This window comes from Abramis brama (genome assembly GCF_963993115.1).
Source record: "Abramis brama genome assembly, chromosome: 22".
Taxonomy (NCBI): Eukaryota; Metazoa; Chordata; class Actinopteri; order Cypriniformes; family Leuciscidae; genus Abramis; species Abramis brama.
Genome location: NC_139984.1, coordinates 33,878,917 through 33,905,396, shown reverse-complemented (window position 1 = coordinate 33,905,396; position 26,480 = coordinate 33,878,917). Strand labels below are relative to the sequence as shown.

Genomic DNA, 26,480 nt, shown 5'->3' with positions numbered 1-26,480 from the left:
GCATGGCTCAGAGTTTGCGTGCAGGTGCGCAGATTTTCCCGTCAAGTTTGTTTTTATAAATCACAACTTATGCGTCGAAAGTGGCGTACGCCTCTTTCAGGGCCTGTTTTGTGCGTACGCAACGGTTATAAATGAGGCCCCTGGACCGGTTAGGAATGAATTTGGGGGTAACAGCTCAAACGGTAAGCAAAGTTTTTGAAGTCACATTTTATAACTAGAAAATTCCTAAACAAATGTTGTGTGTGCCTGACTCTGGCCCATATATTAATACGTATTGGTTGATGACTCAGTATGTTCCAGTACTCACCATGATGAGTCTAGTTATTCAAAGCCAGTCCAGAGGAATGCCGGAAAATCGGCCACAGGGTAAGTGTTCCAGACAAGTGCATTTATAAAAACAATTCTTAAAAATTATTTAGTTTATGAATAGTTCTCTAAAAGACAGCAGTGCATAGGCTAATTATTGACAGCTTTCCCAAATCATAAGTCTGCTACGCTACTACATATTGATAATTAGTGTACAGTATCTAGCAGTAATGTTAATCTAGTGCTAGTAATTTGTCCTGCATTAGTTATTAATTAGTTTTGCATGAATTGTGAATTTTTTTCATTATTTCTCTGGGAAGTATTGAAAAATAGTAGTTATTGATTAGTTATTAGTGAACTACCACTTAAATCTGTAAAAAAAAATCAGTAGTTCTCTGTGAAGTATTAAAAAATAGTAGTTATTGATTAGTTAATAGTGAACTACCACTTAAATCTGTGTGCTATTACTTACTAATTTGTTAATCAGAGTTACTTGTTAGTTAATTGTAGTTACTAGATTGTTAATATTGTGTTACTCATTTGTTCCTGTGTAGTTATTCATTAACGAAGGATCCGTATTTTAAAGTGTTACAGTGGCGGAACTAGAGTTTTATACATGGGGTGGCCAGGGGGTGGCCACTGCTACTTTCGGGGGTACACAGTACACACACACACACACACAGTGGAAAAGCTTATGGAAGGAATTGGGTCACTCTGTTTGTGTCTATAAGTGTTGAACATCCAAAATATTTGCAGAAAACAAAGCTTAAGCACCAAGGAGATAAGATACCGTAGCATGTGTCTGTTATGTACTGCTGCGTTTATTTACAAAAAAACTCACATTTACAAAAAAAAACTGTTTTTTTAATTGTACTTGAAAAATGTAAACAATTGTATTGCCCATCAATATAAAATCTTATCCTAGGAAGATTTAATACAACATAATTCTTTCTTTATAATAATTTATAATTATTCTTTCTAAATATAATTATTTTTTTTGTGTTCATTTTTGGGTGAACTATCCTTTTAATCTGGCAAAATCATCTCAACTTAAATTCCTGAATTGGGTATGTGATTGACTGCCTGTGTCTGGTAGATGCTCTGACCTGTTGCTGGTCCTGAAGTCTGACCACACTGACTCTGACTAGCCAGTGGTGATGCAAGGGCTGGGGTCTGTTTGCAGTGATCTGCCTGTTAGTCATTTTAAGCCAAAATGGGGGTCAACCTTGAACAAATTGCAACAGAAGCAAACTCAACAGAAGCAAGAGATTGGGTTTGGGACTGGGTCTGTGGGACTGTTTCTGGGGGACGAGTCTGAGGGAAGAACAGGAGACAATGGTAAGGAGAATGCAAAGGACAAAAGGTAAAATAAAAAGTGAATCCCCAGAAACAGTTTTTGAAACTTTCCCCTAATGGGATTCTTCTAGACTTTTTTTCCTTACTCAGGACATATTGAGGATACAAAATTATTTGAGTTTGCTTCTGTTGCAATTTGTTTAACCTTTTTTCATAAAATGACTGGACTATGTTTGTGCTTATTTAAAAAGTACTCTGATATCTCTCCCTTTCTTTTCATGTTTAATTGACCCTGTTCAAAAATATGACAAATTTAAAATATGATTCCAATCATATTTATATTCTAATCATCATCCAATTACCAAAAATTTTATCTTAACTCTTTCTCGCAGTAGCCTATTAAAAAAAAAAAAAATGGTGTTTTTGGTAATTTTCACAATTTCATGGCACCCCAGAATATTTTGTTGTATGAATATCTGAACATACCAAAAGAATGAACAGACAAAAAATTGTTTTATTCTAGCTTTGTGCGTCTTTTTTTATCAACACTTGAATGTTGGCAAGTTTCATAAAAAGCAACATGAGCAAAAAGCTGAGAAAATCGCATTTTTATCAAAGACTACATCTAGATCAGATTCAGAATGATGATCAAAACACAGTAGATCGAGTCCATCAACACCCTACACCCATAAAGCTTCATAGTCCTATGATCGCATTATGATATCGCTTGTTTCTGCTCTTCTTTGCCTGCGTTTTGATCTCCTATCCTCACATTAGCTAGAACATTTGTATACTGTAACGTACACACGGCAAGGTAGCCTACTGCATATGCGTGTATTAGGCCTAATGTAGGCTATTCGGAGCAAACCACCCTGATGCTAAACCTTAAAAACTTACTTCAAATATGATGTTTTCTTATTCAGTGAAGTTCGGTATCTTGCAACTATCTCTCGTCCTCTGCTCGTCCGTTTGAAAACTGCGCGCGCGCCGCCCTGCCGGCGAACGTAATTTTTTTTTTTTAAATCAGCAACTGCCAGTAGCAAATACAATTTTGGGGTGGCACCCGGGGTGGCCAATCGCATGTCAGGGGTGTCCAGTGCCACCCCGGACCCCCCTCTGGCTCCGCCACTAAAGTGTTACCAATATTGTGTGTATGGGCAGAGACTAGTTTAACCGCGAACCGCCGTTGTGTGCTAGCTAACCGCCAACCGCCGTTCTCTGTCTGTCTGTGTGTGTGTGTGCGCGTGCGTGCGTGCGTGTGTGCGTGCAGACTAGTTTAACCGCGAACCGCCGTTGTGTGCTAGTGTTAGGGATGTCTCTGTTGGTCGAACGCGGCACATTGACACACTTTCCATCCACAAACTTTAAAAATAAGGTTGAGATTTCACATTCTTCTTCCTTCTCTTTTCCAGAGATTTGGAAGAACACGACTTGAAAGTCTCCTTCAACGAGTTGTCCCCATACCTAACCCAACCATCTATTTGAATCGGAAAGTAATTTAACCCTTAAAACAAAAATCATTTACATTTTTGTAAAATTTAAATACAAGTTGATGTGGAAGATATTATTTAAAAAATGATGAGCATAGCTCATCAAATTGAATGATTTTCTTTATAAAAAATGTAGGCTTAAAAATATTTAGTTTTTATATTTTACACTCCCAGATGTATCACAAAAAATGGAGACGACAAAATGCACAATTACGCGCATTGGTGGAGTCTAGTGACCAGAACTCAGCAGTTCAATATGACACTTTGCTGATTCTTCAAACTAACCTGATTTTTCACATGAGCACATGTAACACATGTAAGTTTTTATTATTTTTATTATTACAAGCAAAAATTAAATAAAAATTGCTCCACTGGCAGATTTTTCTATTTATTTTGTGAAAATTTGCATGAAACAAGTGAAAATTGTCTAAATACAAGTTACTTTTTATGTGTCTTATTTTAAGTGTATGAGATTTATTTTGAATAGAAAATAGACATTTGACTAGAAATATCATAAATATTCTTGGTAAAATTTTGAGTTTTTGCAGTGCATTTTTATTGGGCAAATGAAAAAACTTGGATTTTGTGGTGTAGAGCGTACTCAATACATTATAAAAATAATAATCAATCGCTTCTTTTTTTTGGCTAGAATTCAAGAAGAGAGTTCTTCAGCTCCTTGTCGAAATCAAGGATACAATTCACGTTGCAACCTCATCTGCTGGAACATGTTATGAAGTGAAGCTGGCAAACACTGAAGAAGAGCTTGAAGCTTTAGAGAATCGCTTGGAGGACAAGAATGAGGGAGCAGAACTGGTAAGTTTTAAATAATTAATCTTGTAAAGTGCTGGCAAAGTTTCATTATGACAATTGGCTTGTTCACTTCGGTCACCACTACAAACTCCTCGTCCTCATCATGTTTTGTGGAGGTCTGCACTCTACTGACCACTTTCTGGTTATATTTTTAATTTCTTGTTTCTTGTTCTTTTCAGAGTAAAATACTAATAAATACTAATTTATATACTTGAAACATTGTCAATTCCACAAAAGTTGGTATTTGCAAAATATTTTAATTTGAGAGGTTAACGTTTGCTAATACTGTTCTGTTTTCCCCGCCCTCATCAGACGCTGTCTTGAGCTCATTTGATACAACTACAACAAAAGTAGACGAATACATGGCCAAATACTTGAAATATGCACCAGAGAGGATAGGTGGTGGTGGCAGAAAGAAGTAACAAGAAGGGAAGATTTAACCAGCCGTGTTCAATGTTGCCCAATGTTTGGGCCGTTTTTCTAAAGGTTAAAGTTCGACACGTGTAAAATGATGTGTGAAATGTTGGCAGACTTGCAACCATGCAATAAAGCATGTTTTACGTCAGTGAAATGTCTTTATTAATCTTCTTCCTGGTCTTGCTTTGACCAATTGGCTTCTTCCTAGCTGACTGTGTGTCCGCAAACTTAGTGTTTATGTATCCATTTCAAGGTGTTTGGTGTTATTGTTGAACACATCAATACTTTAGTGAAAACAGTTTAACAAAATAAACTATGTTGAAAAGCAGGACTTTATAGTGACGTTGAAATTTCAATGTTGATTGGATTTGCAAAATCTAAACCAAAATCAATATTGATTCAATGTTGGCGAATTCACCTATGTTGAGAAACGTGACGTTGGAATGACGTTGCTATTTCAACGTTGATTAGATTTGCAAAATCTAAACAAAATCCAACGGTTATCCAACGCTGACACCTGACGTTGATTCAACGCTGACTCTACGTTAAAATGCCAGCTGGGCTGTGTGACAATTATAAACAAGCTTGTTTTCCCATCCGACCGAAACACCCGAGATGATAAGTAAAGAGCTAAAGGGGAAATGTTTGCTATAATAATAGCACTTTTACAGAGAGAGAAGAAGAAAAAAAAAAAAACTGGTGTAGGATTTACTTTGCAACAATTTTCACTCAAATATTGCTAGTTAATTTCACAAATAATTACAAAAAAGTAACATTGAATTGACATTTTCTTGTACAGTGTTTTCCAATAATCTTTTAATTTGGAATCGATTACGAAACACCGTTCTCGACAAAGGCAATCGCACAGTCAAACGCATTACAAAAAAAAAAATCTTCCCTTGAGAAAATTGCACAACACAAATTAGCCTACAAGTCAATATCGGGTTTAAATGACCATTTTACAGGAGAAGAGCGAGTTTAAGAGGGGCGGGGACGAGTTGCGCGCGTGTGTGTGTGTGTTTATAGCCTTTAACCCCTGAATCACGCTCTCTCTCTCTCTCTCTCTCTCTCTCTCTCACACACACACACACACACACACACACACACACACACACACTCACTCACAAACTCTCTGATGGCATCGGGGTCTCTCCAGTGGATCTTCACACTGCTGGTGGTCCTGGTCATCTTTCAGGGTGTGTGTGTGGTGTTTTACTACATACCCGACACACACTCGTCCAGGTGAGTGCTTTTATCTCAATATTTCATTCTAATTCAATAAATGCTTTTTTAAATGAATTCAAATCGGGCTCTGTATTGCTGGTTTTTAATTAGCCTAAAGTCTATGACTAGTTTAAGATTTGCGTCGTAATAAGTAATTTATTTTTATTTTTATTCTAACTGATAACTGGAGTATATTGTGCATGCTGTCATGAAGTTGTTAAAATGTTTTCGGAAGAGTCTTAGAAACACACAAGTGATATTTAAATGTCATTAGTTTAGATGGAAGCGTCATTATAATTTTAATCAGAATAAAAATGTTTTAGATTTGTTACGCAGGAGAGTAGAGCTGTTCAGGACTGAATCAGAGATAAAGGTGTTTCACTCTATTGTGCTTCAAAGAAATCCTTCAGTTTACTGCGGTTTGAACCATGTGCTGTAGGCTATTTCAGCAAAAGTCATTCCAGAAAATGTTTGTAACATCTTAATATCTTAATGCCTTATTGTAGCGTTTATCAGATTAGAGCTGTACGATAATATAGTTACATTTTGTGATGTTGTTTAATCGCGGAGTTCACATTTGCCAGTCATGAAGTTGGACATACTTGTAGTGTATTAAACGTACAATATGTAATTTTTTCTCCACTAGGGGTCGCTAACCTCTTTACAATAACAAAGGCGTAGTTTGATGACGCAACACACGCTAAGAATTATGGAACTTGTCGTCAACGTCAAGCCGACCGATCTAATAATGTTTATGGATGAGTGAATACATCGATGCTTTTACAGGGTTCCCGCGGGGTCTTAAAAAGCCTTAAAAGCATTGAATTTATTAATGTGGAAATAATACCTTAAAAAGTCTTTAAAAAGTCTTGAATTTTGATGTCTGGGTCTTAAAAATTGTGCTGTATGTAACTTCTCCGTATTGTATTTTTCCTCAAAAGTTTCATTTGTCAACCACGATTATTTTGATTAAATAACGTAGTATATATAAAGAGTGGCGGAACCAATAATTGAGAATGCAACGCAGCCCCGGGTCACAGTGCACAGGACTGTGAACACGTGATGCCTTCAACACAACACAAGTTAGCCTACAAAGCGGAGCTCGCTCGCGTGCTACCAGTAGCCCGGGGCTTGATATGAGGTCGCTCGCCAACAGGCAGTTCACATACCGCGTCTTTTTGCGTGCTCAAGTTTATTAAAATGTGGGCACGCGGCAAGCGCTATTGAAGCAGCGCGCAATTTTTTTCCACCCGCAGCCAGATGGACAACATCTTCCTTGTTGCTGTGGAGAGTGCGTTGTATGGTTGCTTAGCAACGACAGACGCCACAGGAAAATCAGACCAAATGTTATTAATAATATTAGATAAGCGGATGTGCATTGTACATGTAAGTAATTAATCTTTTTTGACTCATTCTTTTTATAAAAAAATATTTAAAGGCTGAAATATGTGAGGTTTATCTTTTTATAAAACCATTTTTGTAAAAACTTTATTTGAACTTGTACATATTAGTAGATAACATGCTGCAAGACACTCCTTTAAAATCTGGCCATCATTTTTAATAGTATTTTGATGTTTATGTAAACAAAACTTGCATATTGATAATTTTATTTGTTATTTGCGGGGTTTCGACAAACTCTGTAAATTGATTTCATAATAATCGTGAAAATAAATGTTCATGCCATTTCATCTCTAGTTATGATCAACTAAAATAAGCTATAATTATTTGTTTTTAGAGTATATTATGCAAACTACAATTTTCTAAAATAATCTCTGAGCCTGTTCAATCTCTATTAGGCTATTAATATGCTGCTTCGTAATGTAAATAAATATGAGATGAAATATATTCTATTAGAGGGCAAGTTTGTTTTAGCTTATTTTCATTTTAGGCCTAAGGTTTTGGGCATTTGGCATGTTGTTGGGTGTGGAAGGTTACTAATGTGATTGCTTTGTCTGTAAATTAAATTAATGCTTTTTCAATTACTGAATTCATTGAAATAAAAATATTTTTCTCAGAATTCTTTTAATTAAATTTTTTTTGGTTATGCGCCGTGTAGGTCTTAAATTTCAATCTTTTTGGTCTTAAAATGTCTTAAAAAGGTCTTAAATTTGACTTACTGAAACCTGTAGGAACCCTGTTTTATCATGACTGTGATATGAAGCAGTTCGGGATTGCTAAGAGACAGCTATCAGCTCCACACGCGACGCGAGTCCCGCGGATATAAAAGGAATATGGACATTTCATTCTACCGAACTACACGCAGAATTACTACTCACAGGTCAGTTTATTAGACAAATTAAACTTGTGAGGTAACGCAGCGCTGTTTCACTTGGTCTAACATTACACTATCACACTAAACTGCATTTGAATGTGTTGAAATGTATGTGTTAGTTTGTCTGTTTGAGGCTAGCAGTAAACTAGATCAACATTAGAATAACATACTTATCATATTCTGACATTTTATCATTGTTGAACTATAAAACATTGATTAGTTTTATGTAAATGTGCTCACCTGTTTAATAAAATACATGTAGGAGCGGTCGAAGTCTCGGACGTGGAGCTCTCGTTTATATACTGTCCAGGCCCGGCGCCACGAGGGGGCAAAAGGGGGCATTGCCCCCTCAGATCTGATTTGTGCCCCCTCAGTTTCATTTTTGTATTCATGGTTACAAATGAAATGTTTAACCTTTTGAGCGGTACAGTCCCATATATGGGATTTTTTATTTCTGTGCCCCTGAGAGTACGGTCCCACATGTGGGATTTAGAGTGTTCAGTGACGACATAACTGCCAGATTCAAACTGTGCTTTCGCGCGTTGGTTGGCACTGAGCCAGAGTCGGACGCGCTCAGCGCTGTCATATATCACAACTATGCAATGTTTTCAACCTCACAATGTTTATTTTAGGTTTCAGACATTTAAATACACATTAAGCACTAGTAAAACAATACATTTGGAGTTTGTAAAATACACACTGATGTCTGTGGAAGCAGCAATAACAATCTATTCAAATATAATTTGCCGACGTGTGTTATTCATATCAGACAAACACAGTGGAAGTAACTATAAAGTATTTTACTCTATTCTTCTATTCCACTTTCTTGCATGTATTTCGGGAGAAATTGATGACTCACAGCCAGGATTCTCTGAACTGCGGCGCAAAGAAACAGCCATCTCACGTTATAGATCAAGATCAAGATTATTTATAAAGGTTTTTAAATGACCAGACACACTCACAAACACATTTTTGAGAATCGGAATATCAGATAGTTGATGACATGGTAAGCAAGTTTGTGAATATTTTGAATAAAAAAGGGAAAAGGAAATAAAAGCGATACATCCGCGGTGTGTCACGTGACAAATATGACGCGTTGCCATGGAAACATTAAGGGGGAACGTTCTAAATTCTAAAATAACAGTCGCCTTGAAAAAACTCACTATGGGGAGTCAGTTAGAATATTAAAATTAAGCGTGAAAGGGTTAATATATGCATAATAAATGAAGCTGGCTTATCTTTTTTTTACTAAGCAAGTTATCAGTGTGTATTGTTCATTGATGGTATAAAGATAAGCCCCCTTAACAATTTCACATGCCCCCTCAGTCATTTCGTTCTGCAGCCGGGCCTGATACTGTCTATGGGAGCTCTCGGCATCTCGAAAACACCGCGCTGATATTGATTCTCGTTTTAGTTCTCCTTCTTTATCCAAAGTCTGCTTGCCATGGTCCATAATGTTTGAACGAAACAACAACAGCGTGCAAATAGACATTGCGAACTCCTCAGTTGTCTGCGTCTGTCGCTTTGGTTAATCAGAGGGCTCTGCGAATAGCTCTGGTTACCATGGCAGTACGAGCGGAAACCATAGGCGGAAACCAGGGACAACGCGGATATGACGCCATTGACTGCGACATAACGGAAATAAAGACACGGTCCGTGTCTTCGAATTAAAATATGAATTTCTCTGGATTTAGAAGTTAATTGGAACTGTCGGGATAATGTAAATACACAACTTTAAAAAATATATAACATAGATATAGTGATTTTTTATATTTTTAAAGCAAAAAAAATACATATTGTGCCTTTAAAAGACCTGGCGATAATATAATTACATTTTGCGATGGAAAAAATAAATAAATTCTTGTATTGATTTATTTGTAGATCTGAGTGCTAATGTATCAAATACCTTGTTTTCTGTTCAGATGGAATTTTTGTGTGGATGAAACTGGAGTTGCGAAAAAATGCATGTAAATAAAGCCCTATTCGGACGGGACTAGTTTCACAGGGGGACGTTAGAGAAATGTCTGTTTCACAGACGTACTTTGAGATTTTAATCCTGTCCGAATCTGCCATGTCTGTCTTTTTCTCACACGACCTCTGTAAAAATTCCAGAGCAAATTACCTACTGTTTTTCGTCAAACTCGGCGGTCCTCAGAGAAATCTAATCCCGTCCGAATGCGAATGTCTGTGATTGCCGAAAATGTTTTTTTCCAAAACGTTTTTTCTTGTGTGTTTTGGTCAACGTGAACTACCATACAATCTCTCGCTATCGCGCCGGTATTCAAGTTTCTGCTTTTTGCGCACCGATAATGGATGTAGATGTGTTCGGTACACTGCGAAGAAATAAAAAAATGAAATCAACAAGAAGAGCCAAATCACGTAAACTGTTAAGACTGGCTACTGTAATATCAGTTTCAGGTAAGATTACTTTAATTTCTGCACTTAATTACATAACGTGTTAAAAAGTTAAAACTTTTTATTCAAGTGGGTTTATTATAAGAACCCAGTTCTATAAAATCATGATGATAAATGTATGTTTAGTTTTTTTATACTACAATTTTTATAAAATGTTTACAAAACACTAAATACGTTAGGACGTTTTACTTTATATTTCAAAGTGCTTAATTTTAAAAGTACTTAATTTCAAAATACATTTGATCAAATTTCATAAATTGTGTTCAATGGCAGATTTTAAGTTATATTCCTGATAGAGATGCACCGATTACAATTTTCTAGGCCGATTCCGATTTCCGATTTTTCATTGAGTTTGACCTGCCGATACCGATTTTAGCCAATTCCGATTAATTTTTTTTCTAACCACTTTACAGCACACACACATATTTATTTTCGATCTTTTCTTTAACCCTTTCACGCGTAAGTTTAAAATATTCTAACTGACTCCCCCACCCCCAGAGTTTTTTCAAGGCGAACGTTTCCTTTAATGTTTCCATGGCGACGCGTCAAGCGATACACCGCAGCCACAATAATACTGTATGACAGATGTGTCGCTTTTATTTCGCTTTTCCTTTTTTATTCAAAATATTCACAAACTTGCTTAAGTTACCATGTCATCAACTAGCCTATCTGATATTCCGATTCTCAAATACGTGTAAGTGAGTGTGTTTGGTTGTTTAAAAACCTTTATAAATAATCTTGATCTATAACATGAGATGGGCGTCGCAATGTTGTCCTGTCAGTCGGATTTAACTTACAGCACGTCAATTCATCAGTTTCTCCCGAAATAAATGCAACTGTACTGCAACAATGAACTGAGAAGAATAGAGTAAACTTTATAGTTACTTCCACTATGTTTGTCTGATATGAATAACACATGTCGGCAAATTATATTTGAATAGACTGTTATTGCTGCTTCCACAGACATCAGTGTGTATTTTACAAACTCCAAATGCATTGTTTTACTCGTGCTTATGTGTATTTAAATATCTGAAACCTAAAATAAACATTATGAGGTTGAAAACACTGCTTAGTTGTGACATATGACAGCGCTGAACGCGTCCGACTCTGGCTCAGCGCCAGCCAACGCGCGGAAGCACAGTTTGAATCTGGCAGTTATAAGACGTCACTGAACATTCTAAATGTGGCACCATTACCTACTCTCAGGGGCACAGAAATAAAAATCCCATATATGAAACCGTACCGCTCTAAAGGTTAATCATGCGGCGCCCGAGTGCATTTGACCGGCATAAAATCGGCATATGTCAGACTGACCGGCCGGTCGCCGGTCATGGCCGATCACGTGAAAATCGGCCAATTCCGGTCACCAGCCGATCAATCGGTGCATCTCTAATTCCTGAAATGTACTTGTATATAGTTTACAGCATGACAACTGCACCAAGTGCTAAGAAGGAGCGCACCAGCACAAACACGGAGATGTTAGTCCCGTCCGAATCCGTACATGAAATCACAGACGTAGGTTGATAAGAATTGTAACTCAAACGTCGTTTGGAAAACTAGTCCCGTCCGAATAAGGCTTAAGTGTAGTGTGGTAGATTTTTCCCTAAACCTAACTATCTGGGTCTCATCTACAAATCGACGTCCCTGTTCAATAATAGTCACCTAACTAACTTGTTCCCCTAAACTAGCTTCCTTCCTAAACTAGCTTCCTAAATTAGGAATATTCCTGCGCAGGAATAATCAACAAACAGACTTCTGCAAATGTCCTTTAAATGCTTTAATCACGGCCAGGAGATCTTCCCGAGCAGTTCTCAGGGAATCTCTCCCAAGAAGCAAGGCCGGAGGATCTCAGACAAATTCCATTGAGAATCCCACCAGAAAACACGGATACAACAGTTTTTATAGAATCGAGAAAACAAATAAGGTTATAGTGACTAACGTGTCACCTTCAATATGATTGGTTCAATTGGTTCAAAAGCCCCAACCTTTTCCCTCTGTCACTGGCACAAGCAAACTCTGTTTCTGTGATTACTCATCACAAGGTTTTGAGAACTAGTCATAGTTTCACTGTTATTTATACACACACATCCTGTGCATCAAGAAGAACTGTTCAACCCTTAACCCTCTGGTCATTTTTTATTTTATTTGTATTATTTATTTCTTAGAATTTTTTACTTCATTGGAATGGTATGAAACAGAAAAGTAAATGGTAAAGGTTTTGGCACTTGCTATGTGAACACACACACACACACACACACACACACACAAATCATGGACATGATTCGGAAAGGTTAAATAGTCCTGAAATAAATAGTCACTGTTGCCTTTGGCTTGCTCAGTTGTGGATATTTTGGGGATATTTAATTTTATTTTATCAATCAATTAATTCCACTAGAACAAACCTTGTTGTATTATTTTATTTTAATTTAATACTGTGAAGCTGCTTTGATACAATCTGTATTGTGAAAAGCGCTATACAAATATACTTGATTTGATTTGATTTGATTTGATTTAAATAGTCACACTTGTGTTGTTCATGGAGTCTCATAGTGAAAACTTTTGGTACTGCGGCCAAACATAATCTCACTGAAAGCTATTTTTTTAGATGGGTTATCAACCTCAAATTTGGAACTTTTTTAGATTTATGTCTTTGATTTTCTCACAGTTTTAGAGTAAAATGTGTGTTTTTGAAAATATATATTTCATATAAAAAATTTAAATAGTATTTTCGTGAATTTTTCATAACAATGAACGTAAAATTCCCTTTAATTTTTTTTAAAAAATCACTTCAGCAATAATCTGCCAATGTCATCTCTATTAAAAAAAATCAAACTGTGCTCTTAAGCATTGAAGATTTACGACAGTTTAAGTGGGAAATTAAATTTTCAGGCCGATGCTCAAAAAGAGCAAAATGAGTGAATAAATGGATTATTTATTATTAATAAAAAAGACCCAAATAGAAACAAAAAGGGGTCTGGTGTCATAGGAAATCCTGTAAAGTTTCCAAAGAACTTTTGATTCTCTTATAGTTCTGTAGAAAAGAACTGGTATTGAAACATTAAGAACCCTTGATAGCAGCCAAAAGTTAATTAAAAAGAATAGGGTTCTTTGCTGAAAGTAAATATGCATATTTGCTGAAACCTTTATTTTTAAGAGTGAGGGGGAACCCATTAGACTGAACCTACAGGCGCAACAAGAATGTAATAGATTGTGTGCAACAGGGTTATCGGCACTTTTGATTATGTTGATTATTTAGAGGATAGTTTATGAGCAGCAAAAAAATGACATTTGCTCTTTTTCTTTCAGAGATGCGATGACAGAGGCGCTTCAGAAGCTGCGCTGCACAAAACTCAGACGCAAGTTTTCCATTATCAAACCGGCCAAAAGGTGTGTGAGAATGAAGATCAACCAGCGATCCTGATATTTCAGAGAACTGATCATTTATTTAAATGCCTTTGTTTCCCTCTCAGTATAAAACTCAAGAGCTTCACGCAGGAGCTGTCAGATTTCATGAGCTGCCCGTACAAATCAAACAAAACTGAGCGGGAGCTAAACAGGTGTGTCTTTATCATCTTTACATTCATGCTTATGCATTTGGCAGGTCATCAAGTCAATTATTGCCTTCTCACCAAGCTGCTTGCCTATTGTCCTGTAGCCCATCCCAGCCTTGCATGTCTTCAATTTTATCTCTGATTTTCTGGATTTTTGTTTTAGATTCCGTTTCTCACAGTTGAAGAGTACCTATGATAAAAATTTATTGTAAGTAGGAAAACCTGCAAAATCGGCAGTGTATCAAATACTTGTTCTCCCCACTGTATGTGTTTATATGTATATATATATAACGTTTTATCTGTACTGAGGTAAAGAGACGGAGAAGGGGCCTTCACAGGGGAGAGACTAGTTGACACTTCAGGACTGTGTTGTTCTCCAGGCGCAGGTCCTTCATCAGATCTGGATACGCCCTGAATCTGGCGGACTGCGGTAAACTTTGGGATGAACAGAGAGACTAATATTAGTGTAGATGCCATTCTTCTTATGATGCAACGAGTACATCAGGATTTATGGGAAGTGTTCCCGGTTCCGGCTGACCTAACCTGTAGAGCATTACAATAATCTTGCCTTGATGTCATGAATGCATGAACTAACTGTTCCGCATTTGTCATTGAAAGCATACTGTATGTCGTCATTTAGATATATTTTTAAGATGGAAGAATGCGGTTTTACAGATACTAGACACATAACTTTCAAATGAATGATTGGGATCAAAGAGCACACACACACACACACACCCAGGTTCCTAACCGACAACGAAGACTTGACAGAGCAGCCATCAAGTGTTAGACAGTATTCTAGGTAATGACGTGAGGACGTTTTTTTGTCCAATAATTAGAATCTGTTTTTTTTTTTCAGAATTAAGTAGTAGGAAATTACTAGTCGTCCAGTTTTTTATATCAGCTATGCATTCCGTAATTTTTTTTTAATCGATAAGTTTTGTCTGGGCATGAAGAAATATAGAGCTGAGTATCATCAGCATAACAGTGAAAACTAATGCCATGCTTCCTAATGATATCTCCCAAGGGTAGCATGTACAGAGTGTGTGTGTGTGTGTGTGTGTGTGTGTGAGGGTAGCATGTACAGAGTGAACAGCAGCGGTCCTAGTACTGAGCCTTGTGGTTCTCCATACTGAGCTTGTGATCGATACATCTCTTCATTCACTGCTATAAACTGATAACGGTCAGATAAGTGTGATTTATGCCATGCTAATGCAATTCCACTAATGCCAACATAATTTTTGAGTCTATTTAAAAGAATGTTGTGGTCGATAGTATCAAATGCAGCACTAACATCGAGTAACACTAATAGCGAGACACAGCTTGTCAAACAAGTATTTCGCTGTTTATTTTTCTGAGAATCTTTGCTTGTGCCGTTGCAGTTGCTGAGGAGTGTTTGAACTGAGTCACTGAATCGTTGAACAGTGCGAGATCTTGAGTGTTTGAACTGTGGAACGAATCATTAAGTGTTTGAACTGAGTCACTGCATCGTCGAACATTGAGAGATCCTGAGTATTGAACTGTTGAATGAATCATGAAGAGTTTTGAATTGAGTCACTGAATCATTGAACAGTGAGAAAGAACCTGAGTTTATGAACTGTGTATGAAGTTCTTTACTTTCTTTTCTTTTGATTGTGAATTATTTTCTTATCAAATGGTTGTTTGAAATTGTTTTTGTGTGTGTTAAAGCAGGAGAGTGAAAGGAATACAAAACATTCATGCAATACAAATTGGTTTATTGGTTTATTATCTATTTTATTATTGCCTTTTGTTCAAAGTCTGTTAAATCTGTTAAAAAGTAACAAGCTGAATCCTTTGTATGATTGACATAAAAAGATTTACATAAAAAAATTACTTATAAGTAGACTTATAAGTTGGCACCCCAGCAAAACCCAGTCAATCCGCTACAACAGTCGACAACATATTCTCATCCACAACACTGACGAGTCTGCATACAGACAGGATGCTGGACAACTGGCTGTCTGGAGCAGTCATTACAGTCTGGAGCTGATCACCCTCAAAACAGTGGAGATGATAGTGGACTTCAGGAGAAACCAGATAAAGTTAGTTTTAATTGATTAACTTCTGTTGCAAACATCATTAATTATTAACTATTAATTATTATCCCGACAACGGTTTATCTGTACAGAGGTAAAGGGAGGGGAGGGAGGCCTTCACAGGGAAGAGCCTAGTTGACATACAGCTACACTGTTATGGTGTTATGATGTGTCTTCCGGGAGAAGAGACTAATGTAACGTAGTCCTGTTTGCCTGTGTTCCCTGTCATTGTTAATTGAACTAGTTTTCTAGTGAGTGCCAGTTTGCGCCCAAAGTTATTGATTAGTTTCACCTGTGTTTCATTTAGCTCCTTTTGTTTTCCCTGTGTATATAAGCCCTGAGTTTTCCTAAATTCCTTGTCCAGTATTTAATGTGATGCTAGTTGTTTGTATGTATGCTCTTGCTCCTTGTGTTAATTAAATGTATCTAGTTATTCATACCATGTCCCGTTCTTCACTCCTTGGATTATACATAGCAGCACGTAACATTCATACAGTACACAATATTTTCTCCTTACTATTTGCAATTACTATATACTAGTGCAAAATGCCCGTGCAAAATTCGTTTTTGTGTGTGTTTTTAGTAATTGTTGGTTCGGTGTATTTGAGTGCTCATTGTTACAATTACACAGCAGAAGTTCAGTGACATTTTTATTTGTGCATGGTAGAAAGCAAATACTGATACTGACATAATGACATACAATAAATGTGGAAAATTTAACTACACGATTCAGGGAGCAGGATACACAGGGAACTCCAAGCTACTTAAGCTCTGCTGCTTTCTTCGACCCTCTCTGTCTCTGGTCCTGGGCTGTGCTCACTCAGTGTGCAGTGTGAGAGGGAGAGTGGCCATCGGCTAGAGTGGCAAAAGCCAGTGTGTGCTTCTTTTACTGATATATATTTACTGATATCTTTTGCATTTCTAATCCAAACAATGTCAAACTTGGCACTGCACTTACTCGTGCCCGTAGCGAGACACCTGTCAAGTTTGAAATCCATCGGACTAACGGTTCGAGAGATATGCGAATAACACACACACACACACACACACACACACACAGACAGAAAGACGTTCCCATAATGTATAGATAGATGTAATATACAGAAGTAAACAGCGTAGGTGACTTACAAATTCAGTTAACATCCACAAATGAATAAGCGCGACGATTCAGGGAGCAGGCTACACAGTGAACTTGATTCAGGGAGCAGGCTACACAGTGAACTCCGAAAAAATGCTACGCTTGAGCAAACAGTTTGTGAATAGGTTACTACAAATGATGGCCGTGAATAAAATATAATATTCAGAAGTAAACAGTGTAGCTGACAGAGTATGTCAGAATGTTTATTTTTAAACCACAACCTTCTTGGGGCTTCTTTGACCGATACAACCCTCTAATGTCAGAATGTTTATTTTTAAACCACAACCTTCTAAGTGCTTCTTTTACCGATATATTTAACGATATCTTTAGCATTTCTAATCCAAACAACGTCAAACTTGGCACTGCACTTACTCGTGCCCGTAGCGAGACACCTGTCAAGTTTGAAATACATCGGACTAACGGTTCGAGAGATATGCGAATAACAGACACACACACAGACAGACACACAGACAGACAGACGTTTCTGTAATTTATAGATAGACTAGTGCAAAATGCCTGTGCAAAATCAGTTTTTGAGTGTGTTTTTAGTAATTGTTGGTTTGGTGTGTTTGAGTGCTCATTGTTACAATTACACAGCAAAAGTTCAGTGACATTTTTATTTGTGCATGGTAGAAAGCACACAGTGAACTCCGAGAAAAAGCTATGCTTGAGCAAACAGTTTGTGAATAGGCTACTACAAATGATGCCCGTGAAAGAGACTGTGAACGCATTGAATAGGATATGTTTAGTTGGTGAATAGCATAGGCTACTATTACACAGTAGCGATAACGTTAAGCGCACCAGAATGAAATATAATATTCAGAAGTAAACAGCATAGCTGACTTACAGATTCAGTTTACATCCACAAATGAATAAGTGCGTCGATTCAGGGAGCAGTGCAAAGTGCCCGTGCAAAATCAGTTTTTGTGTGTGTTTTTAGTAATTGTTGGTTTGGTGTATTTGAGTGCTTATTGTTACAATTGCACAGCAAAAGTTCAGTGACATTTTTATTTGTGCATGGTAGAAAGCAAATACTGATACTGACATAATGACATACAATAAATGTGGAAAATTGAACTACACGATTCAGGGAGCAGGATACACAGGGAACTCCGAGAAAACGCTACTTAAGCTCCGCTGCTTTCTTCGACCCTCTCTGTCTCTGGTCCTGGGCTGTGCTCCCTCAATGTGTGTGTGAGAGGGGGAATGGCCAGCTGTGCTCACTCAGTGTGCAGTGTGAAAGGGGAAGTGGCCATCGGCTAGAGCGACAAAAGCCAATGCGTGCTTCTTTTACCAATATATATTTAACGATATATTTTGCATTTCTAATCCAAACAACGTCAAACTTAGCACTGCCAGGGTTCCCGCGGGGTCTTAAAAAGTCTAAAATTCGGAACTTTAAATTTAAGGCCTTAAAACGTCTTAAAAACGGACAGATTTTCATCCGCGGTCTTAAATTTAATTTAGCCAGGTCTTAAAAAGGGTTTACCCTCGTTTATATCCAGAAACGCTGGCCGCAGAAAGTTATTAAAAAGTAGCAAAAAAGTATCGAGTCGTAGCCTACAAAGCGGAGCTCTTGTGCTGGGGTCTCCAACACGTCGCTCGCGGCCTGATTGGAGGTCGCTTGCCAAGAGGCCGTTCACATATCGCGTCTTTTGCGCGCTCAAGTTCGTTCAAATGTAGGCGCGCGGTAAGCGTGCTCATAATTGAAGCGACGCGCTCGTTTTTTCCAGGCGCTGTCTGAAAGCTCAGTCAACAGGAAGGATGTGGCTGCACCCAAACACTACGGGTGTTTTTCTCTTCTCCGTAAATAAATCTTGTGGCAGACCTACAGCAATCGTTTTTCGGTGGTGGAAAATCCATTAGCTACTACAACTTCGTTGTCATTGTGGAGACGCAGGGCATGGTCGCATAGCAACAACGACAGACGCCAGACGGGAAAATAGGACCGAATTTTACTATTAATAATAAAAGATAAGCTAAAGTGCATTGTAAATGTCAGTAATTTATCTTTTTTGACTCATTCTTTTTATAAAAAATTATTTAAAGTCTGAAATATGTGAGGTTTATCCTTTTCTAAAACCTTTTTTGTCAAACCTTTATTTTAACTTGTACATGTTAGTATAAAACATGCAAGACACTTTAAAAATGTTTATTTTTAATGGTATTATTTTAATGTTAATGTAAACAAAAAGTGCATATTGATGCTAAATTTATTTGTTATTTGCTGGTTTTCGACATAAAACTTGGTGAATTGATTTCATTGTATAGTATTAATACTTTTTGAACATGATTCTGCGATAACCATGATTATTTTTGTCACTATAATAATGAAATTAAATGTTCATGCCATTTCATATCAACTATGATCAACTAAAATCAACTAATTATGTGTTTTTTACAGTATAATATGCAATTTTCTATAAAAAAATGTAGGCCTATATATGATTCTGTTCTTTTCTCTGACACGCGTTGTTGGGTGTGGAAGGTTACTAATGTGATATATCTATAAATTAAATTAATGCTTTTTCAATTACTGAATTCATTAAAATAAAATAAATTCTTTGATTTGAATATTTATTTGGTAGGTCTTAAATTTCAATCTTTATGGTCTTAAAATGTCTTATAAATTTGACTTGCTGAAACCTGCAAGAACCCTGACTGCACTTACTCGTGCCCGTAGCGAGACACCTGTCAAGTTTGAAATCCATCAGACTAACGGTTCGAGAGATATGCAAATAACACGCACACACACACACACACACATGTTCACAGTGAACTGTGAAAAAATGCTACGCTTGAGCAAACAGTTTGTGAATAGGTTACTACAAATGATGGCCGTGAATAAAATATAATATTCAGAAGTAAACAGTGTAGCTTATCAGAATGTTTATTTTTAAACCACAACCTTCTAAGTGCTTCTTTTACTGGTATTTTTAACGATATCTTTTGCATTTCTAATCCAAACAATGTCAAACTTGGCACTGCACTTACTCGTGCCCGTAGCGAGACACCTGTCAAGTTTGAAATCCATCGAACTAACGGTTCGAGAGATATGCGAATAACAGACACACAGACACACACACAGACAGACAGACAGACGTTTCTGTAATTTATAGATAGATGATATTAGATTACGATTATTTACTGTAATCTATGGATGCTGTTCTCCATTTTTTTGATGTAGAGTCTAATGAATGATCTGTAGTGTTTATATATTGACTGATGTGTGTATGATCTGAAAGCATTGTTTGAGTACAGGTGAAATGGTTTTGAACCCAAGAGTCAGAGGTTTTGTGATTGTAGTTTGAAGATTTGTCTTTATCTTTAATGTTGTGAGAAAATGGGTGAAGGTTTCAAGAAATGTTTTAGCAATTGTGCAAAACTATAATGTTTAAATAGTGTTTAAAGAGACATGCTGGTAAAACTGTTCAAACAATAAATCGTAGCATACTGCAGTGGGTCATTTTAACAGAGATGATTATGTAATATGAATCCTCATAAACTCTTCTCTTTCTCTCTCTGTGTTTATGACAGAATCCGGCTGCAGTTTTGTTGTAACGCCGCAGGATCATTCATCCTCACCAAACGCAACACAGCCATCAATCAATCCATCCAATATGAAACAAGCGAAACAAAAACATACAAAATGAATGCAGCACTTCACAGTATGCTGCCTGAGGTGTGTGTGTGTGTGTGTGTGAGTGAGAGAGAGAGAGAGAGTGAGAGAGAGAGAGAGAGAGAGAGTGCATGTGATTTTGTGTGTATGTTCTTGTGAGTGTGAGAGAGAATGTGTGTGTGTGTGTATGTGTGAGAGAGTGTGTGTGAGAGAGAGAGTGTTTGTGTGTTAGAAAGAAAGAAAGGGTGTGTGTTTGTGGCAGTGAGTGAGTGTGTGTGTGTATTTTTGAGAGAGTGAGAGTTTTGAGCCTGACATTTTTGGTGTCCATGAGGAAAACAGCTTTGAAATCATACTAAGAGAGGTTTTCTGAAAATGTAAAAATGCTGAAAGTTTTTTGTAATGGGTATGTGTAGGGGTTGGGTTAGTGTAAGGGGAGAGAATATACAGTTTGTACAGTATAAATATCATTATGCCTATGGAAAGTCTCCATAAACCACATATTCAAGTGTGTGTGTGTGTGTGTGCAGGACTTCCCCTGGTCCGGTCGGCGTCTGGGTCGGTGTGCTGTGGTCGGCAGCGGTGGGATTTTGAAAAACAGCAGCTGTGGACGTGAGATTGAAATCGCAGACTTTGTCATACGGTAAACGCATCCCATCATTCCTTGCTCCCACACTGACCACAACAAATCCATCAGTATTCATCCATCCTTCCTGTTAATATGATGTTTTCTCTCTCTTTCAGGTTTAATTTGGCAACAGTTAATGACAGTGATGTTGGACTGAAGACGGATCTGGTAACCATCAACCCCAGTCAGCTTCGGTCAGTGTTCAATCACACACCAATAAAAACACAGCTTTGATTATCATTTAAATGAAGAAATAAATTCGAAATAAAATTCTAACTACTGCTTTAATAAAAAACACATTCATTGGCCATTACTGGCATCTCTATATTCTTGGTTTCCAAATGAAAATAATTCAGATTTAATTAACTACATTCAGGTCCTTTTTAGACTGTATTGTATATTTCTTAAAGATGTATTCTGGTTAAATATAATTTATACTCTATGGTTATGATTTGACTGATCCTTCAGGTTATAAAACAAAAGAAACAATGCATGAAAATGGAAACATTGGTAAACCGATCTGTGACTTTTTGTGTCCTAAACAATTTTTTGCGGGGATTACATTAATGGTCCGAAAATGCACATTTTTTACTTTATGCAAAATGCATTTCTCTTTGTTTGAATCATGAAGTAACCTGAGCAGTATTTTATTAATCTTGATTAATATTCAACCTAATATAACTAACCTATTGTTTGTTTTGTAAATCATAATGCCTAATCTAATATTAACAAACTAATTAATTTTCAAAATAACAACAGTTGTGTTTGTAGAAATATTAAACAAGGTTATTCAATGCTATAAACATATTGTTTATTGTTACTTGTCCATTAATGTCAGCATATAAAACTTTGTTGTAAATTGATAGGCCTAACAAACAGGAAGACGGGAGACGTTATGTCGACTGACAAATGTGGTCTCACTTGGGAGACCCAATCACCTCTGAGATTTATAAAAACGGCCAATGGAATTGGCAAGTGTAATTTGCATGCCAAGCCACTCCCCCGTACATATGGGTAAATAAGATGGCGGATCGCATCCACTCGTTCAGGATTTTGCTGAGGAGGCCATTCAGCTGGGTGGTTCAGTGTTGTGGCACGGGGGACATAAGAGGACATCTCCGTTCCCTCCGTCGAGGAACGAGGGTTACGTCAGTAACCAAGATGTTCCCCATCTATTACAACTATCCCCATTATGTCGACTGACAAACAGGGTCCCCCTGTGGAAATCGCGCCACAACCACTCTGTTACGAGTGTTGGAGACGCAGATGCTGGCAAGTTGAATGTGCCCTTGTGGCAACTGCTCTCTTTAAGTCGTTAAGTCGGCCGCACGATTGAGCTAGCCCAGAATATAAATGGTGCGGACATGAGACACTGCTAATTCCGGAGGAGAAGATGGCGGGCGAGTTGTGACAGGTGACATGAGCGTCCACCGCCTTGACGGTTGATATACACCACCATCGCAATGTTGTCTGTCCGGACCAACATGTGCTTGCACTGAAGCAACGACCGAAACTGGCGCAGGGTGACGACTCTAGACAGTGGATATGCCAATGCAGTTGAGGTCTCGTTCAGAAGCCAGTGGCTGTGTGTCCATTACATGCAGCGCCCCAGCCTGTTCTGGAGGCATTGTGACAACAACATGCCTGGACACTTGTTCTAAGGGGTACTCCAGTCTGTAGAATGGCAAAGTCTGACCAAGGGCTGAACAGACAGATCAGTGTGATGGTCACACGGACTGCCTATCTCAGGACTTGGCTGTGAAGCCAGTCTCATATGCATCAACCTGAGCAGTGCTACTGAGGCTGCGGATGCCATAAGCCCCATGAGCCTCTGAAAATGTTTTAGTGGAGCCGCTGTTTTCCCCTGAATGTATATTCAGGCATTTCAATTGAGCAATGGTGAGAATCACCGACTCCATACCAAGAAAAGAGATACAGTGCATGGGGGAGAGCTTGATCTTTTCCCAGTTGACCTGAAGCCCCAGATGGCTGAGGTGCCTGAGCACTAGGTCCCTGTGTCCACACAGCAGATCTCGAGAGTGAGCTAGAATGAGCCAGTAGTCATATAGTTTCAAATGCGAATGCCCAGTTCCCTTAGCTGGGCAAGGGCAGCCTCCACAACTTTGGTAAAGACGCGGGGAGACAGGAACAGGCCAAAGGGGAAGACCTTGTACTAGTATGTCCAACCCTCGAAGGCAAACTGATGAATCGGTCTGTGTCGAGGTAGAATCGAGACGTGAATGTATGCGTCCTTCTGGTCAATTTCTACGAACCAGTCTTGAGGACGTACGAACATGAGAATGCGTTTCTGCATTAGCATCTTGAACGGGAGCTTGTGAAGGGCCTGGTTTAAGACTTGCAGATCCAAGATTTGCCATAACCCACCCACCATCCGATTTGCTCTTTTAGGAAAAAACTACTCTTTTTGACTGAAGGGCCCTGGGGAGAATCGCTGCACTTATCCTTTGCACTGCAATGTGCTGGCGAAACACAGCTTAATGCGCCCTTTTCACCAGTCTAGAGAGATCGGTTGAATGAGTGGATGTGGGCCGCCATCTTATATACCCATATGTATGGGGGAGTGGCTTGACATGCAAATTCCAGTCACCAATTCCATTGGCCATTTTTATAAAACTCAGAGATGATATGATCATCTAGTGTTCTGTCATTAGTGTTTATTAAAAACTGTGTTTCTGTAGATACAAAAACCTGGAGAAGGATCCGGATCCGTTGGTGGAGCGGGTCAGTGTGTACGGAAACGCCTCCCTCATTATTCCTGCCTTCGCCTACACAATCTGCACATCACCGTCAATCAAAGCACTCAAAGTCCTCCAGCCAATCAGACCTCAGCAGCCGGTGGTGTTCTTCAGCCCCTCTTACCTGCGTACACTGGACCGGTTCTGGAAGGGGCGTGGCTTGCAGGAGGAACGCCTCTCCACAGGATTCCTTTTAATCAGTACTGCACTGGAACTGTGTGAGCATGTTCACGTTTACGGATTCTGGCCGTTCGACAGCGACCTGCAGGATCAGCCGATTCCATACCATTATTATGACCTGAATCGCCCGCACCCCTACATGCACAAGATGCCGGAAGAGTTTGTTTGGCTACTGCAGCTCCACAGCCAGGGGGCGCTGACACTGCACCTGCAGCCCTGCTCCTCACCAGGGGCGGATCGAGAAAATCATTTATAATCAGAAAGAGCTTTATTTGTAGTAACAGTAATACAGCATTTTCTCCACCATACAATATATTTTTTTAATTAATTGCATGCCACTTAGAAACACAAGTCATCCAGCTTTTATTAATATGATATTCTAGTACCGATCTAGCTTACTGCAATGTGCGACAAGTGTCTCATAGCAGCCACCGAGCGAAGGCACAGAGTAACATAACAACTTTCAGCATACTCAAATGTATTTATAGTATGATTGTTTTGACCAAGTAAAACAGCGCTGCGTTACCTCACAATTTTAATTTGTCAGATAAAGTGACCTTCATTAGAATGAGATAAAACAATGTGAATTTAAGTGATCAAACGTAATTGTAACAAAACACAACTTTAATCGTTAAAATAAACATAAACAACAAAATGAAAGGAGTGGCGACTGTGGCATATAAGCAAATATAAACAGCTGTGTAAAATGTCCCAGACTCTCGGCCCGCCCTGCTTCATACTAACATTAATGCAACTTTAATACTATATAGTATATAGTATACATTTGTTAAAGTCATCAATTTGCATTAAATATCATCATATTTTTTAAAGAATACTTATATTTTTATTTATTATACTTAGATTTATTATAATTTTTTTTTTTTACTTATGTTTTATTTATACTTAGAGTATACTATATATTTATAATATATTCAAGTACGATCAGTGAACATTCAGATCTGTGTTCTATCCCAGAGAGAGCAGTTGTCATGTATAGATTATATAGTTACTTTCTCAGTTTGAGCGATTACGTGAGACATGATTCGTTAGTATGTTGATCTATACATTTTATCATTCTTTCTAATTTTCAGTCATGATTATTTAGAAACTAGTAGCAATAAGGAAGAAATGGAATTTAGTCAAGAGCCGCTTTGAACTTGCGATTTACTGGATAGGTGCACTACAATGTTCTGTTCATTCATCAACTAAAAATGACATTGACTAAAAGATTGATTCTTAGGATTTAAGAATTGATAAGCGATTAAAAATGAGCAATAGATATTTTTACCCAGCCCTATTTTGAACCAATATTCATATGGATCATTCAAAATAAAAACACAGAATAGATCAATAATATTTACCACAATCAGCAGAGATTTATTGTGATGATGCTTTGTCTGCATTAGGAGAACAGCAATTACATGAAACAAGTAGAATGAATGTTTGGAGATCAGTGTTGACTTTTATACCAAATAATACTGCTCCGGGGGCGAAAATTAGCGAATTCATGACGGTGAAAACCTTTTTATGAGAAAAAATACTTTTTATTTTATTATTGTTTAGGTGTGCAGAATTCATTCAGGGGTCTTATTCCTCTAAATCATTCAGGTCATAGTTTATATTGTTTTGTTCTTTATTTGCATGTGAGACATTGGTGTAATCAGATTGTTACTTTAATACTTTACTTTAGCTACTGACTCAGGGTTAAAATATAAGGGATTTTTGTTTATTTGCATAGGAAAAGTCATGTAAATAAATATATTTTACAAATATATATGAAAAAAAATATATATATGGAATACTTTTGCGTGTCTTTAATGTGTTATATATTTAAATTTATTTTAGAAAATAACGATTAAGAAGTGTTCACAAACATGAATTCAAGGATTATGGAAAATACGTTATTCTTTGGTTACACCACATGACAAATAATTAAAATGACACTTCTGGAAAATGATTCTCAAAAAGTTTTTCAAAACCATATTCTTAGAATCTTTTGGTTTGGTCGCCATCCAAACACATTCCTGCATTCTCCACCAACTCATAACAATTTGACCTGGAGCGTCTCCAAATGGTTCTCAGTCATCTTGACATGCACAAAGATGTGCGGTGATGTTACATCATTGCTGACGTCCATTAGGCGGGAATCCTCTCCCTGTTTTCTTTTTTGACCAGCTAGAGTGTTTTCTCTGCGGTTTGGAAGACAGAAATCCGAACATGCCAGTGATTATTGCTGGCCCGTAACAAGCTCTAAATGAATTTTGCTGTCAACTCCACTGTCCTTCACAAGACTTCCACTCGAAGGCGCGTGCCTGTTGAGGAGC

General features: G+C 37.8%; 1 protein-coding gene across 1 annotated transcript; it reads left to right on the top strand.

The window, feature by feature from the left end:
• Positions 1-5,421: 5,421 nt before the first annotated feature.
• Positions 5,422-25,798, top strand: LOC311073514 (alpha-2,8-sialyltransferase 8E-like). Its single transcript, XM_084099334.1, has 7 exons — positions 5,422-5,561; positions 13,537-13,617; positions 13,701-13,787; positions 20,514-20,658; positions 21,123-21,235; positions 21,337-21,414; positions 23,920-25,798. The coding sequence occupies exons 1-7, from the start codon at positions 5,455-5,457 to the stop codon at positions 24,410-24,412; spliced, it is 1,104 nt and encodes a 367-aa protein (XP_083955460.1). The 5' UTR covers positions 5,422-5,454; the 3' UTR covers positions 24,413-25,798.
• The last annotated feature ends 682 nt before the right edge of the window (positions 25,799-26,480 follow it).

Bases quoted from the DNA above. Each gene is read 5' to 3' on its own strand.
- LOC311073514 (XM_084099334.1), top strand. From the start codon at position 5,455: ATGGCATCGGGGTCTCTCCAGTGGATCTTCACACTGCTGGTGGTCCTG. The intron at 5,562-13,536 runs GTGAGTGCTTTT...TTTTTCTTTCAG, and splicing joins CCCGACACACACTCGTCCAG to AGATGCGATGACAGAGGCGC. The intron at 13,788-20,513 runs GTGTGTCTTTAT...TGTTTATGACAG, and splicing joins ACTGAGCGGGAGCTAAACAG to AATCCGGCTGCAGTTTTGTT.